This window comes from Nuphar pumila, chromosome 15 (assembly GCF_984573655.1).
Source record: "Nuphar pumila chromosome 15, dmNupPumi1.hap1.1, whole genome shotgun sequence".
Classification (NCBI taxonomy): domain Eukaryota; kingdom Viridiplantae; phylum Streptophyta; class Magnoliopsida; order Nymphaeales; family Nymphaeaceae; genus Nuphar; species Nuphar pumila.
In genome coordinates this window covers 77,223,308-77,240,030 of record NC_143263.1, presented here as the reverse complement: position 1 = coordinate 77,240,030, position 16,723 = coordinate 77,223,308, and the positions used below count along the sequence as shown (strand labels likewise).

At 40.5% G+C, this 16,723-nt stretch overlaps 1 protein-coding gene across 5 annotated transcripts in view; it reads right to left on the bottom strand.

Annotated features, from left to right (window-relative positions):
* LOC149815666 (sulfhydryl oxidase 2-like) overlaps window positions 1–16,518 on the bottom strand; it is a 100,122-nt gene extending 83,604 nt beyond the window's left edge. For 3 of the 5 annotated variants that reach the window (XM_089989002.1, XM_089989001.1, XM_089989000.1), the window contains exon 1: window positions 16,022–16,413. In XM_089989002.1, coding sequence (XP_089845128.1) covers window positions 16,022–16,299 — 278 coding nt within the window. In that variant the 5' untranslated portion in view covers window positions 16,300–16,413. Of the gene's footprint in view, window positions 1–16,021 lie in introns of all 5 variants that reach the window. The other 2 variants (XM_089988999.1, XM_089989004.1) reach the window with 2 other exon arrangements.
* Between the last annotated feature and the right edge of the window lie 205 nt (window positions 16,519–16,723).

The window sequence follows — 16,723 nt, the reverse complement described above, 5'->3', positions numbered from 1 at the left end:
GATATTCTTGCCACAGGAGTTACCTATGGTCGAGAACGTGGGAGGTATGAATCTCGGGAAAGAGGAGGTCAAGAGAAGAATAGACAAGGAGCCCGTGGAATATTACCTACTCCCAGTATGCCTCCTAATCTACAAAGGCAAAGGACAATATCTACCTGTTTTCTCTGCAACAAAGGGGGGCACATCAAGGCAAATTGCTGGTATAACCTGCAAAATAGAGGAAAATAATTGGAGACAAGAAAGGGCACAGATACATTGAAGAATACTGGAGAAGTCAAAGAGTTGTTATTATCTGCCTTGGTTGAATTGAATATCAAAGAGAATGATCAAGGTACTTAGTATGTTGATTCTGGTGCAGCCACTCATGTCACTGGTGATGCTGGTAAGCTCCTAAATTTTGTTCCTTATGTTGGTAGAAATAATAGTCACTGGAGATGGGTCTCATCACCATATTTCGCATATTGAAAATTTTGTAATTCCTATGTCCAACTTTTTCCTTGCCCTTTCAAATGTCATTCATACTATATCAAGAAAAATATTGTTTCAGTCTCTAAGCTTGTCGATGACATTAATGCTTCAGTTGAATTTACTCATTTTTCTGTTCATGTTAAGGACCTTTACACGAGAAAAACGTTCGCTGAAGGAAAATGACAAGAGAATATGTACGTGTTCCAAGAGAATCCTTCACCTCGTGTTCAATCTGTTGATTCCATCTTGAAGCTCAAATCATCGTCATCATCTTCAGTTCCTCCTGAGAGTGTTCTTAATATTTCTGAATATATTGAGCAGCATCTTTGGCATGGTTGTTTGGGTCATTGTAGTAGTCGTTTTATTGATAAGCTTGTTTCAAGCAGTCTTATTCCCAAGTCAAGTTTGAATTTAAGTGTCGATAATAAAAAATGTTCTAGTTGTCTTCAGTGTAAGAGTCATGTTCTTTCATTTCATTCCATTAATAAAAGAGCTTCAAGACCATTTGAAATTATATGTTCTGATGTTTGGGGTCCGGCTTCAGTTCCTTCCATGTCTGACACTAAATATTATCTCATTTTTGTTGATAGATATTCTCGATATACATGAATCTTTTTTATGAAAAGTAAATCTGAAACATTCAAATTGTTTCAGAATTTTCATTCCTTTGTTCAAAATAAATATTGTGAGAATATTACTTGTTTTCAATGTGATGGAGGGGGTGAGTTCTCTTCAAATGACTATTAATTTCCTCCAGACAAATGGAATCAGTAGGCAGGTGTCTTGCCCTCATACCTCTCAACATAATGGGATTGTTGAACAGAAGCATCGTCATATTGTCGAAAGTGCAATGAGCATGATGCATGATAGTAATCTTCCAATTAACTTCTGGGCAGAGGCTTTTCATACAGCAATCCATGTCATAAATCGCTTGCCCATGAATATCTTGAAAAACAAATCACCCTATTTCTCTTTGCATGGTGTGCATCCAAATTATCATGATTTGAGTATATTCGGGTGTGTATGTTATGTTCATATTGATAGTTCAATGCGGCACAAGTTTTAGGATAAGGCCTTAAAGTGCAAATTTATAGGTTGTTGAGAAACAGTCACCGTATATAGGCAAATGTATTTAAGGGTAGTAAGGTAATCATTTAATATGTTAGGTGCATTATTGTAAATTAGTTATTTTGGTCTAATCTCTCTATTTAAGAGAGATTAGACCTAATGAGAGTTCAACGAGTCTTCTTCTTTCCCTCTCTCTCTTTTCTTTTCTTCTTTTTCTAGTTTTCTTAAAACCCTAGCCGATGTCAACATGGTATCAAAGCAGGACGTAGCTGGGCATCTGATCTGATCGTCCCATCTTCCTCCTCCTGCAGAAAATGCAGATCGGATCCACAGCGATCGTTGACAGCGTCTATAGCCGAGATCGCTCTTCGTGTAGGGGCAGGGAGACGCCTCCTTTTCAAATCTGATGTCAGATTCAAAGCAGTTTGGTCACCATAAGAAAGATGTGATCTAGACTGCACTTTGGATCTAACGTCAGATCGTGTTGATGGTGGTAGTGTGGATGTCGAATAAGTCTGCAAGTTTCATCATGAACCAGTTGCATCATGATCTTGGTATCGTCTAAGGCAGCAATCGTGGAGTAGATCAGATCTGATCCTGGTCATGGTATGCAGCTTGTCGCAGTTATTGTGGATGGTCAGGTAAGGTTCAATACGAGTTAGGTATGCAAGTTTTGGATCTGAACAGCGTGTAACAGTCGTGGGTCGTGTATATCAGATTTTTTTTGTGTAACTAAAAGCTGGTATAGTCGGTTTCATAAGGTGGTAGTTAGTGTGCACATCAGATCCAGGTTTTTCAGTAGGTGACATTTGAGTGTGGTCGTACCTGCGTATTGAATCAGTCCCATTATCTTTCCCCATGGCTTAAACGCAGAAGTCAGACATGAAGACCGAAACAGTGGTTGATTATAAAGCCTTTGCAAATCCCTTTTCATATGGATCATCGGTAAAGCTGGATAAGACTAACTATACTAGATGGTCTCGTACATTCATGATGTCTGTCTCAGGACATCGTAGAAAACATATTTTGTTAGAAAATGAGCCTAAACACAAAATTGGAAAGTATGCTACATGGGAAGAGGACAATGATATCGTCATGTCCTGGATTATGAATAGTGTGCAACCTCACATAGCCGACGAGCTTATTTATTACACCACCGCAAAACAAATGTGGGATAATTTGCAAGATACCTACTCTCAAGAAACTAATGTAAGTCGTATTCTTCAAGCAAAGCAGGAGATCTATCAATTGCAGCAAGGAGAGCAAACTCTTGCCCAGTACTATGCCTCTGTGAAGGCAGTTTTTGAGAGACTAAATGCACATAGACCATGGTGCTGTGACAAACAGAAACTACACCAGGAGCACACCATGGTTGCATGGTTCCTTACTGGCTTGTCAGTTGAATTCTCAGTTGCGAAAGTTCAGATGTTGACAGGCTCAGAAGTTCTCACTCTTGCTGAGGCACATAATCGTCTAAGTAGGCTTGCCATGTCTCTTCCTTTATCCCAATCGGAATCACAGACCTCTGCTCTGTCTGTCTCTTATGGTCGAGGTCGAGGTTTTCTTCCCAATACACGAGGTCATGGACGTGGTTGAGGCATAGGAGGACGAGGCAAGCTACAGTGTACCTACTGCGGGAGATTTGGGCATTTAGAAAATAGATGCTTTGACAAGAATGGACGACCCCCCGCACCTTTAGCTAAAGTTGTTCCTCCAGCTCAAGTTGCCAAACCTGAGTCTCCGGTTGTTCCTCCTAGTGATTCTGTTACACTTACTCGTGCTGAGTATGATGATTTGTTGGCACATCGGTCGTCTAATTCCCCCGTGGCTGATGTCGCATGTTCTGCAGGTGATGGATTATCTTGCCAAGGTAGTAGGTGGATTATTGATTCAGGGGCATCTAAACATATGTGTGGAAATAAATGTGATTTTTCCTTTTTGGATAATGTTGCTAACCATAAAAAGGTAGTTCTTACTGATGGAAGTTCCTCTCCGATTGTTGGTCAAGGAAATATCTCAATCTCTCCTACTCTTCAGTTATCAAATGTTCTCCATGCCCCCTCATTCCCTCAAAATTTGTTATTTGTTAGTCGTGTTGCAAAAGAATTGAATTGTAGAGTAATATTTGACTCTGACTATTGCACTTTTCAGGACTTGCTGACGGGGAAGACGACTGGTGGAGGCTATGAGGAAGGTGGAGTCTATTATCTACATCAACCAGTTGGCTCGGTTCATTCGACAGTTGAATCCCCATCTAGTCTGCTGCTTTGGCATCATCGTCTTGGTCATCTCCCATTGCTTAAATTGCGTCGAGTTATTCCTCATCTCTCGCCATCCACTACTCTGTTGTGTGAAGCATGTCAGCTTGGGAAACATCATAAGAGTTTATTTTCGTCTAGTCAGAGTCCTTCAAGTCAAAATTTGTTTGATCTTCTTCATGTTGATACTTGGGGTCCAAGTAGAATTCCTAGTCGTTCTAAGTGTCGTTATTATTTAGTCATTGTAGATGATTTTTCCATATTATCTTGGGTATTCTTGTTAAAAACTAGGGTTGAGGCCCCCATTATTCTTAAATCCTTGATTATTGAAATAAAAACTCAATTTAATTCTTGCATCAAAGTCGTTCGTACTGACAATGCTCACTGTAGAAGATGGCCTGGACCCTAGAGATAGAGAAGAGAGAGAGAGACGGCTGCAAAGAAAACCTCAAAACTCATGATTTAGATTAGGGCCTCTCTCTATGTTAAATAGAGAGAGGCTTAAAGACCTAATTACAATACAGCCCCATTATAAAGAACTAAATTACAAAAAGCACCTTAATGAAAGATAACTCTACTTAAAACCACCTATTCTCAACACTCCCCCTCAAGCTGGAGCATAGATATCGATCATGCTCAGCTTGTCACAACATTTTGAAAAATTTGGTCTGGCAAGAGGTTTTGTGAACATATCTGCAACTTGGTCTTCCGACTTTAGATATTGGGTAGTGATATGACCCGCTTGAACCATATCCCTTACATAGTGGCAATCAACCTCAATGTGCTTTGTTCTCTCATGAAATACAGGATTGTTCGCTATATATGTTGCAGCTTTGTTATCGCACATCATGGTTATGGGAGAAGAAACCTTCACCTGGAGATCAAGAAGCACAGTACGAACCCACATCAATTCAGCAGCTGTTTGGGCCATAGCCCGATATTCTGATTCTGCACTAGACCTAGAAACCACATTTTGCTTCTTACTTCTCCAAGAGATTAAGTTGTCTCCCAGGAACACACAAAATCCTGTGGTAGATTTTCTATCTACTACAGATCCTGCATAGTCAGCATCAGAATAGGCCACTATATCCAAAGGTCCACCTTTCTTGAACAATAACCCCTTTCCAGGAGAAGATTTTAAATATCTGAGAATCATAATAGCTGCATTCCAGTGTACCTCAGTAGGTTTGTCCATAAACTGACTGACTTTACTCACTGCTAAAGCAATATCTGGCCTGGTCACAGTTACATACAGTAGTTTCCCAACTAGGGAGCGATAGCTTTTGCTATCAACCAGTTTTGACCCTTCTTCAAACAACTGAACTTTATGGTCCATGGGAATATTTGCTGGTTTAGCTCCCAACATTCCTGTTTCCTTTAATAAGTCAAGAACATACTTTCGTTGAGACAAAACCATCCCTTCACGGCTCCTGGCAACTTCTATACCCAGAAAATACCTGAGTGAACCAAGGTCTTTTGTAACAAAGTGTTTGTGAAGATGAGCCTTTGTGGCTTCAATAGCTTTCACATCATCACCTGTAAGAATGATGTCATCCACATATACCACCATAACAACTATGCCAGAGCTAGTTTTCTTTATGAATAGTGTATGATCTGCTGCTGACCTATTAAAGCCAAAACCAGACATTACTTCAAACAACTTCTGAAACCATGCACGAGGACTTTGTTTCAAGCCATAAATTGCCTTTTTCAATCTACACACCTTCTGACACTCCCCCTCAACCTCGAATCTTGGAGGTTGTTGCATGTAAACAGTTTCAGATAGGTCCCCATATAGAAATGCATTTTTCACATCTAATTGAGACAGGCTCCAACCATGTTGCACAGCTACTGAGAGAACAAGTACTCATTCGTGCAACAGGAGAAAAAGTTTCAAAGAAATCAATACCATATGTCTGAGTATACCCTTTGGCTACTAATCTGGCCTTGTACCGTTCAATGGAACCATCAGATTTGTACTTTATCGTATATACCCATTTGCATCCAATAATGTCAGCATCTGCAGGGGCATCAACTAGGTCCCAAGTATGCTGAGATATTAAGGCATCCATTTCTTCTTGCATAGCCCTCTTCCAGTGAGTATGAATCTCGGCCTGCTGATAGTTCCGAGGAATAACTTCAGCAGATAAAGCTGAAATAAAAGATTTTATCTGATTTCCAATTCTGGCTTCAGAGACAAAACGAGACATGGGATATAAAGTACATTGTCGTGTCCCCTTTCGTAGAGCAATCGGCCTGTTATCATCATCATGAAGATCATTATTGTCAGTAGAACTTACCTCAGGGGAAGAAGATGGAGGCACTTGCGGAGGTGGATCTCTACGCACATATACCAATGGAGGATTATGAAATCTGGAAGAGGATGAAGTGTGGTTCGGGAATGAGGGCACGGATTCCAAGGGAAAAGGGGGTATAGGTAATGGGCAAGACTCAGCTGGATCAACCTGCAGCGGGGAACCAGTATTAGAGTAATATGGAGTGGATTCCAAGAAAGACACATCCGCAGTGACATACTCTCGGCGAGAAGTAGGATCATAACATCGATATCCCTTTTGATTTTTGGGATAACCTATAAATATGCACTTTGTAGCTTGAGCAGCTAATTTATCACGGTCAGGGCCAAGTTTGTGTACAAAGCAAACACATCCAAACACTTTGGGCGAGAGGGAGAAAAGAGGGGTATTTGGTTTTAGGATATGAATTGGAATTTGATCACCCACAGAAGAGGAAGGCATACGGTTGATCAGATAGCAAGCGGTTGTAATTGCATCTCCCCAGTATAACGCAGGAACATTTGATTGGATCATAATGGTCCTGGCAATATCAAGTAGGTGACGATGTTTTCGCTCAGCCACCCCATTTTGTTGAGATGAATAGGCACAGGAAGTTTGGGGTTGGATGCCACTATCATGGTAAAATTGTAACAGACTTTTTTATTTAAACTCGAGAGCATTATCAGTGCGAACAATCTTGACACTCGATTCAAACTGAGTCTTTATTTCAAGAATTAAAGATTTGATAATATTTGGAACATCAGATCGTTCCTTTATTAAAAACACCCATGATAACTTAGAGAAATCATCAACAATAACTAGATAGTATCGACACTGAGTCCTAGTAGGAATCTTACTAGGACCCCATACATCGGCATGAAGAAGTTCAAAGACTTTATTACTAGACTGACTCTGACTCGAAGGGAACGAACTTCGATGATGCTTGCCCAGCTGACATGCTTCACACTGAAATGATGTGGTGGAGGGAATCTGAGGAAAGACCGAACGAAGCTTTGACAATGAAGGATGACAAAGACGACGATGCCACTGAACAGGACTAAATGAATGGTCCACTACAGCATGCACAGTACCCATTGGATGATGTAAGTAGTAGATTCCATTTTCTTCATAGCCTCCACCAATCTTCTTCCCCGTCAGCAAATCCTGAAAATGACAACCCATTGGATCAAATATTACTCTACAGTTTTGTTCTTTTACAAGACAACTCACAGAAAGTAAACTCTGAGGAAATTTTGGGGCATGAAGAGCATTTTTCAACTGTAATGAGGAGGATATAGAAATATTTCCCTGACCAACAACCGGGGAGGTACTCCCATCGGCTAATGAGACTCCAAGCTGAGCCTTAATATCCTTCAGATCTGAAAAAATAAGTGAATTTCCACACAAATGTCTGGATGCACCAGAATCAATAATCCACTTACTGTCAGTCGGATGAAGAAGATTTCCGGTTGAATAGGCAACACCAGCAACAGGAGAGGTAGAGCTCAAAGGACGAAGAGCTATCAGCTCATCATATTCAGCACGACTGAGGGTTATACTACTGTCACTTGCAGAAATATTGTCTTGTGCCTTTGTTGCCTCGAGAGAAGTAGTATTAGCTCTAGGAGCATATGACTTTGATGAAGATGAGGTTGGTCGGCCATGCTTATCCCAGCAACGATCTTCTAAATGTCCAGATTTTCCACAGAATGTACATTGAAGCTTTCTTCTGCCTCCCACACTTCGGCCGCGACCTCGTCCTCTGATGTTCTGAAGATTTCCACGTCCATAACCAGATGAGACAACTAAGGCAGAAGACTGAGTCACAGGCTGAGAATGTGGAAGAGATATAGCAAGTCTGCTTAGACGGTTATATGCCTCAGCAAGAGTAGGCACATCCGACCCAGTCAACATTTGGACTTTTGCAACAGAAAATTCTGAAGATAAACCTGTAAGAAACCTAGCAACCATAGTTTGTTCTTGATGATCCTTTTGTTTCGAACAACAGAGAGGTCTGTGAGCATTAAGTCTTTCAAAAGCAGCTTTTACGGAGGCATAGTACTGGGCCAAGGTTTGATCTCCCTACTGTAAATTGTATATTTCCTGTTCGACTTGTAGGATACGACTCACATTAGTTTCTTGTGAGTATGTATCTCGAAGATTGTCCCACATCTGTTTGGCGGTATTATAATAAATTAAACCATCTCAATATGGGGTTCGACACTATTCATAATCCATGACATGACTATGTCATTATCTTCATCCCAGGTAACATATTTTCCCACCTTTTCAGTGGGTCCATCTTCCAACAAGATATGTTTTCTACGATGTCCAGATACCGACATCATAAATGTTCTGGACCACCTGGCATAGTTAGTTTCATTTAACCTTACAGACGAGCCGTACGAAAAGGGATTGGCAAATGCCTTATATTCTCCCATATGTTCCAATTTTGAATCACCTTTCGAAGTTTCAGCCATACTGCAGGTAAAAACAAACTGGATAGTCTCCACACTAACCAAAAAAAAAAACCCTGCGTGTTACACCCACACGCCAACAGATATTCCAACCAGCAGTTGTTCACTTACGAACAACAATCAAAAAAAAAAAAAACCCCACGACAGTAGTGAGCAGCAGCCCACAAGCAGACAGATAATTCAGCACTTCAGTGATTCACAGCTAACACGACTTCTGCATATGCAGAAAAAAAAAATTCCATAACAGGGGCAGCTCCCCAGACATATACAGTTTGACAATACGTCATTAATTTTTTCGAGCAACACCACTAAGAGTTGGATTGCTGGAGAGAAAAAAAAATATGCAGGAAGTCACGACCTGAAATCACAACATTTTCAGTGCAAAGAGTACCAGCACCAATCAAACTCCACACAGCCACGATATCAAGATACACAAAACAGGCCCCCAACCATATGTAGAATCACCAACAGTAATCAGACTCCCAACAGCAACTATAGCAATATCTCACAACATGTTCAGTGTATACTATACCAGCAGCAATCAAATCCCAACAGGTAGCCACGAAACCGAGACAGTAGGCAGTCATGAAATGATAAAACAAGAAGTTGTGAACTCACAGCAAGCATCCATGACAAGAAGCTGCGAACTCACAACAAGCATCCACGACCAACTGCATGATCAGATCTGTCAACAGATCCAGAAAAAAAAATTTCATCGCTGACCTGATTAGGTATTTTTCCTTTTACTCATTAGATCTGTTGACAGATCTGGTGGCCTTGATCACGATCTGATTAGGTATTGAATCACGATCACGATGGCCTCCACGATCGATCGAGCCTTGGTCAGACTCGATCACGCTCCCACGATCACGCTCGATCACGCTCCCACGGTCGGTACTGCTTTGATACCATGTAGAGGATGGCCTGGACCCTAGAGAAGAGAGAGAGACGGCTGCAAAGAAAACCTCAGAACTCATGATTTAGATTAGGGCCTCTCTATGTTAAATAGAGAGAGGCTTAAAGACCTAATTACAATACAGCCCCATTATAAAGAACTAAATTACAAAAAACACCTTAATGAAAGATAACTCTACTTAAAACCACCTATTCTCAACACTCACGAATTCAAATCCTCTGAATTATTACAATTTTACAAAAATCTGAGAATTCAACCTCAGACCTCTTGTCCTCATACCTCATAATAGAATGTAGTGGAGTGCAAGCATAGACACATCCTAAATGTTGCTCGTTGCCTCATGATCTAGTCTAATATGCTTGCGTCTTACTGGGGAGATGCGGTTCTAACTGCGAGATACCTAATCAACCGTATGCCTTCAACCTCTGTGGGGGATCATATTCCTATTCAAATTCTTAGTCTTGAAGCTCCTCTTTTCCCTATCTCTCCAAAGGTGTTTGGTTGCGTGTGCTTTGTTCATAAACTTGGTCCCAACCAAGATAAATTGTCACCCCAATCTATAAAATGTGTTTTTGTTGGATATCCCAAGCACCAAAAAGGATATCGTTGTTATGATCCCATATCCCAGAGAGAGTATGTCAATGCGGATGTTTCATTTTTTGAGTCTATCCCATATTTTTCTAGTACTTCTCTACGGTTACATGCTAGTCAAGGTGATTCCTTTCTTCTTCCTGTTCCTCCTTTTCCATTAGAGTCTGTCTGTCTTGAGCCTCTTGTTCCAAATCTGATTTTGTCTCGTTACAAAAATCCTCTTGTGGTATACTGACATCGAGCTCCACCCAACTCTATGCCTTTGCCATCAGCTTCTCCAGGGGTGAGTGTTCCTGACCCTATTGACGAACCTATTGTAGATGGTGATTTACCTATTGCTCTTCGAAAAGGAAAAAGGCATTGTACACTTCATCCCATTTCTCAGTTTGTTTTTGAGGCAAGACTTGGTGCAAATATGAAGAATTTTGTATTAGCATTATCTGCGGCATCAGTTCCTCTCAATCATCATCAAGCTCTTATGGACCCCAAATGGGTGAAGGCCATGCAGGATGAAATGGATGCACTGCTTTCTCGGAGAACATGGGACTTAGTCGATCCCCCACATGAGGCTGATATTGTTGGTTGTAAATGGGTCTATACTATTAAGTATAACTCAGATGGATCGATTGAAAGGTTTAAAGCTCACCTGGTAGCTAAAGGCTATACTCAAACTTATGGCGTGAACTTCTTTGAAATATTCTCTCATGTTGCTCATCTTGGGACTATTCGTCTGGTTTTGTCAGTCGCAATGCATCATGGTTGGTCTCTATGTCAGCTTGATGTGAAAAATGTTTTTCTATATGGAGACTTGGAGGAGACGGTTTACATGCAACAACCTCTGGGGTTTGAAGTTCAGGGGGAGTGTCAGAAGTTATGCAAGTTGAACAAGGCAATCTATGGTCTCAAACAGAGTCCCCATGCGTGGTTCTCCAAGCTGGCTGAGGTCATGTCAGCGTTTGGATTTGCCCGATCTGCCTCTGACCACTCTTTTTATTAAGAAAACTTGCACAGGGATTGTGGTTATGATAGTATATGTTGATGACATTATAGTCACATGCAGCAGTGAAAAAGACATCTCCGAGACAAAGTCCCATCTTCAAAAACACTTTGTGACTAAGAATCTAGGACCACTCAGATATTTCTTAGGTATAGAGGTTGCAAGGAGTAAAGAAGGTTTGGTGTTGTCACAGCGGAAATACGTCTTGGACCTGCAAAAGAGACAGGGATGTTAAGTGCTAAACCTGTAAGGATTCCTATGGATCCTAAGGCTCATTTGTTTGATGAAAAATCAGAGTATGTGAACAGTAGCAGTTATCGTTCCTTGGTTGGCAAGTTATTATATGTGACTGTGACCAGACCTGACATATCTTTAGCTGTGAGCAAGATAAGTCAGTTTATGGACAAACCTACAAAGGCCCACTGGGAGGCTGCAATGATGATTCTCAAATATCTAAGGTTCTCTCCTGGAAAAGGACTATGGTTTAAACAAAATTCTTCTTTAGATGTTACTGCCTATTCAGATGCAGATTATGTTGGGTCAGTTGTTGATAGAAAGTCGACAACTGGATTCTGTGTGTTTGTTGGAGGGAATCTGGTTAGAGAAGTAAGAAACAAACTGTTGTTGCCAGGTCGAGCGCTGAGTCAAAGTATCGGGCTATGGCTCAAACTGCTGCAGAGATGATGTGGGTTAAATCTGTGTTGACTGATCTCCAAGTGAAAGTCTCATTACCTATGGAGATGATATGTGATAATAGAGCTGCTACTTATATTGCTAATAACCCAGTGTTTCATGAACGGACAAAGCATATTGAGGTGGATTGTCACTATGTACGTGACATGGTCCAGACTGGGTACACTTGTACCAAGCACATACCTTCAGAGAACTAAGTTGCTGATGTCTTTACAATACCCCTAGCTAGTTCAAAATTTTCAAAATGTTGTGAAAAGTTGAGCATTATTGATATATATGCCCCAGCTTGAGGGGGAGTGTTAGAAACAGTCATCGTACATAGGCATATGTATTTAAGGGTAGTATGGTAATCATTTAATATGTCAGGTGCATTATTGTAAATTAGTTATTTATGTTTAATCTCTATATTTAAGAGAGATTAGACCTAATGAGAATTCAACGAGTCTTCTTCTCTCCCTCTCTCTCTTTTCATTTTTTCTTTTTCTGGTTTTCTTAAAACCCTAGCTGACGTCAACATAGGGTATGCTGATGATTACAAAGGCTACAGATGCTATGATCCCATGAGCAAGCGCATCAAAATATCCAGAAATGTTGTGTTTGACGAATCAAATTTGGTCATAATGCTAACACTCCTCCTGAAATTAAAGTTTATCACCCTTGGTTGAACTCAGATCTCTTTTCTAGTATTGATGGTGTTTGTTCTTCTGAATGTAATCAAAGAGATGAAGGGAACATATCTATCGTTGCGCCAAGGACTCAGGAAAGTGTGATTTCAGGACCACTATTGGCCCCCGAAAGGTATAAAGGCATTGTTTACTCTCGACGTGAGAAGGAGATACCTTCAAGCTCTAATCAGGATCAAAATTCTCCTATTTCCATTCAATCACCTGCTCACAGAAGATCTACCCGACCTCGACATCTTATTGATAAGTGGGTTAGTTATGAGAACTTCACGATGGATTTTCAACTCTTCTTAACTTCTTTGGGCAAGGAAGATCAACCCACGACATTTTATCAAGCAATAAATTCTAAGAGATGGATTGAAGCTATGAACGAAGAAATAGAGGCTCTTCACGGGTGTGGCACTTGGGATATTGTTTCCAGACTACACAATCGAAATGTAATTGGGTCAAAGTGGGTGTATAAGATAAAGTATAAGCCAAATGGTACTATCGAGCGATACAAGGCTAGGCTGGTTGCCAAAAGATTCACACAGGAGCAAGGACAAGACTATAATGAGACCTTCAGTCCGATCATGAAAATGGACACTATCTGCATCGTACTATCATTGGTTGCTGAGCACCAGCGGACTCTCAACTAACTGGATGTGAAAAATGTGTTTCTATATGGAACTCTGAAGGAAGAAGTATACATGGAGCAGCCCACTGGGTATGCAGAAGGGAATTCTAAAGAATACGTGTGCAGGTTAAAGAGAGCTATATATGGTCTGAAACAAACATCTCGATCTTGGTTTGACAGTTTTTCTCTTGAAGTAGAAAAATATGGCTTTAGTCGGTCTCTCCTTGACCATTCTCTTTTCATATTCAAATGCAAAGATATAGTTACCTTGTTGTTGATATATGTTAATGACATCATCATTACAGATAACTCTAATGAACATATTGAACAGGTTAAAGAATTTTTGAACCATAGATTCAAGATGAAGGATCTTGGTAAACTGCGATACTTTCTTGGAGTAGAAGTTGACAAGACTCTTGAAGGCATGACACTTACTCAACATAAGTATACTATTGATGTTTTTAGCAAGGCAGGTATGAGAGATTGTAAGCCCCTAAGCATACCCAGTGTACTTCATCAGAAACTCAGTTCTCAAGATAGAGATTTGTATGAGGATCCTACAGGATATCGCAAGATAGTAGGAATGCTTCAGTATCTTACCTTCACTCGGCCTGACATTGTCTATTCTGTCAATCAGGTATCTCAATTCATGCATGAACCGCACATTAGGCATATGAAAGCTGTTAAACGCGTTCTTCAATATTTGAAGGGAACTATTGGAGATGGTCTTCTGTACAGAAAGAGTATACATGGTCATCACATGCATGAACTTCTTACTTACACAAATGCAGATTGGGCAGGAAACCCATATGAGAGTAGGTCAGTCTCAGGATACTGTATTTTTATTAGCCTAAATCTTGTCTCCTGGAGCAGTAGAAAACAAAAGGCCATAACTAGGTCGAGCACAGAAGCTGAATATAGATCAATGGCAGCTGCTACAGCCGAAGTAACATGGATACACCTGTTGACAGAAGTAGGAGCATTGATTTCTAAAAGCATTCTCTTGTGTGACAATCAAAGTGCTATCAACATGTCATTCAATCCTATCTACCACAGTCGTGCCAAACATATTTAAATTGATCAACATTTTGTAAGACAAAAGGTCGAAGAGAAGGAAATTAAACCAGAATACGTACGGACTACTGATCAAGTTGCTGACTTGTTTACCAAAGGACTTATCAAGGACAGATTTTGGATGTTAAAAGGCAAGTTGTTCATGGTTCAAAACCATGTACAACTTGAGGGAGAGTGAAAAGACGTTGTCATTCACGACTGGGTCTGGATCCAGACCCAATTCATTTTATCTAACTCTTGTTTTATTTAAACACATGCTCATTAATGGCATGTTGTAATTTTAACATATCATGTAATAGGTATTTTCGTACCCTAAATATTGTTCCTGTGTATACTTAATGAGAAAAGCAAGCAACCGAATACCCAATTGGGTTTTCTGCAGCCACCGACGCCTCTCTCCCTCTCTACTCTTCTTCCTCTTGTGATTGACGGTGGAATACCATTTTCTAACAGTTCTGACCCCATAAATGTGTTGGGCATGGTCTATTTATGAGGAATCCACACCTGGATCATGTGTTTTCAATGAAAAAAATGATATTTGGAGCCTAAAAAATTTACAAAGATTTTAGACCGTTGATTTATCGAACCTTATAAAAACCCACCCATGTGTCGGAATTGAACACTTCAAGAGCTGATCCCTATAAAATCAAGTACATAGATCACATCTGTATGGTCAGAATTTAAAAATAAAACAAAAAAACCTGAAAAACCCATTAAGCACCTACCCATTACTATATATATTCAGTGTGAACTGCACATGGACCGACCCACAGTATTGGATGTTGAAAAACAGAAAAGAAAAGCCAAAAATGTTTCTTAGCAGACTCAAAGTCGTTTCTTGATGGCCCTTGATTTTGCACGATCTGAGTGCCAGTTTTGGTAATCTTTTGTTCATACTTTTGGGTTCATAGCCAGCTTGGCTAATTCTCTGTGACATTGTACTAGTTATATTTAGGGCTGGTAAACGAGCAGAACAAACTGAACAAAGGATGTTGAAGCTTGGCTAATTCGTGTGGCAAGCCGAGCGGAGCCCCGGTTAAAAGAGCCGAGCTCAAGTTGCCTTGTTAAGAAAAGGAATACATTTCTTAAAATTGAAATGAGAAAAATTAGATCCTAAACCTAGTAAGCCAAGCTCAAACTGGGTAGTTTACAAAATAACTACGTTGTTTCAAAGATGTAAGCAATAGGATTTGACTCTAAACTTATTGCTTGCAAGACAAACACTTCAAGCGTCTAAACTCTGATATAAAATATATGAAAAATATATTTATTACTAGTTAACGAGCCTATATATAATTACACAAACGAATGATCCATCCATCTATATGGCACTGCCATCAATCTATACAAATGAACCACAAATTTAATCATTGCAGTTAATGTTAGATTCCGAAGTCAGAAAACACACCTTCGGGAAGTAGGGTTAATAAGGTATCAAACTTATTCATATGCTATTGCTATTGCTATTCCAATTTCAAAGCTTCAAAGTTTAGCTCAACCCACTCACAAAATGGCATTGTCAATAAAGAAGATGTGTTACCAGAAGCTGAATTTTAATGATCATTCCCTTCAAAAAGAGAAAGGAAATGAGAGAAACAAACAACAAACCCTATGGAGACAATTAAAAAATCTATATCTTCTACATCACACTTATTCTCACCGGTAGAAAACCCCGACCCCGAGAAAGAACGTACAAGAATGGGAATCCCCCAACTTATTTTCAACTGAAAGCTTTCCAAACCAAAATTTGCACAGAGAAAGAGAATCTGAAGCAGACATGGACAGAATTTTGAAGACGGAATCCCTCAACTACCTTTAAAGTCACAATAGATAGAAATGGACAGAATCTGAAGCAGACAGAGAAAGAGAAGAAGACGTTCGCTCACCAGTGTGCGAAGAACTCGACGATTGACCAGGGAGTAGGGGCGTCCTTGAGAACCTGATCGAAGTTGGAGCTGTTCAATTCCACGGCGAAATCGGTCGAGTCCGGCACGTTCAGAGATCTCAATAGCGATCTCCTCGGCCCCATCTGAGATCCATCATTCCCTTCGACGCTTTGGACACGAGCAGATTGGATGGCCGTCGGCAGAACCATCAACAAAACCAAAACAACCATCTTCAGCATCGTCACTATCACCATCTTCGTCGTTCCGCGCGACGCCATCGAATCAGGATGAAATAGAAAGAGCGAGCGCTCTCTCTCTCTCTCTCTCTCTCTCTCTCTCTCTCTCTCTCTCTCTCTCCGGATCAGGATGGCGAAGAGGGTGTCAAGAAAAAGAAAACCACCATCGTTTTCCCTCCTTCTCGATCGATGGGGAAGGGAGGAATCGAGAGGGAGAGAGACCAAACGCAGTCTTCGTTCTTCTTCCTGGATCTCTCTGCTTCGGTTTTTCGTATCTTTGAAGAGAGAGGGATTTTAAAGGAGTTGAAAAACTCGTGTCCTCTGGAAATGATCGGAAAAAAATCGGCCAGAAAAAGGAAGCAGTCCTCTCACGACAAGGCCGTGAATCGCCGTCTCAACAAGTTTTGACTTTTGGAAACGGCCTTGTCAATCGCCCCTTTCAAAGAGTCTGACCGGGTCGGATCTC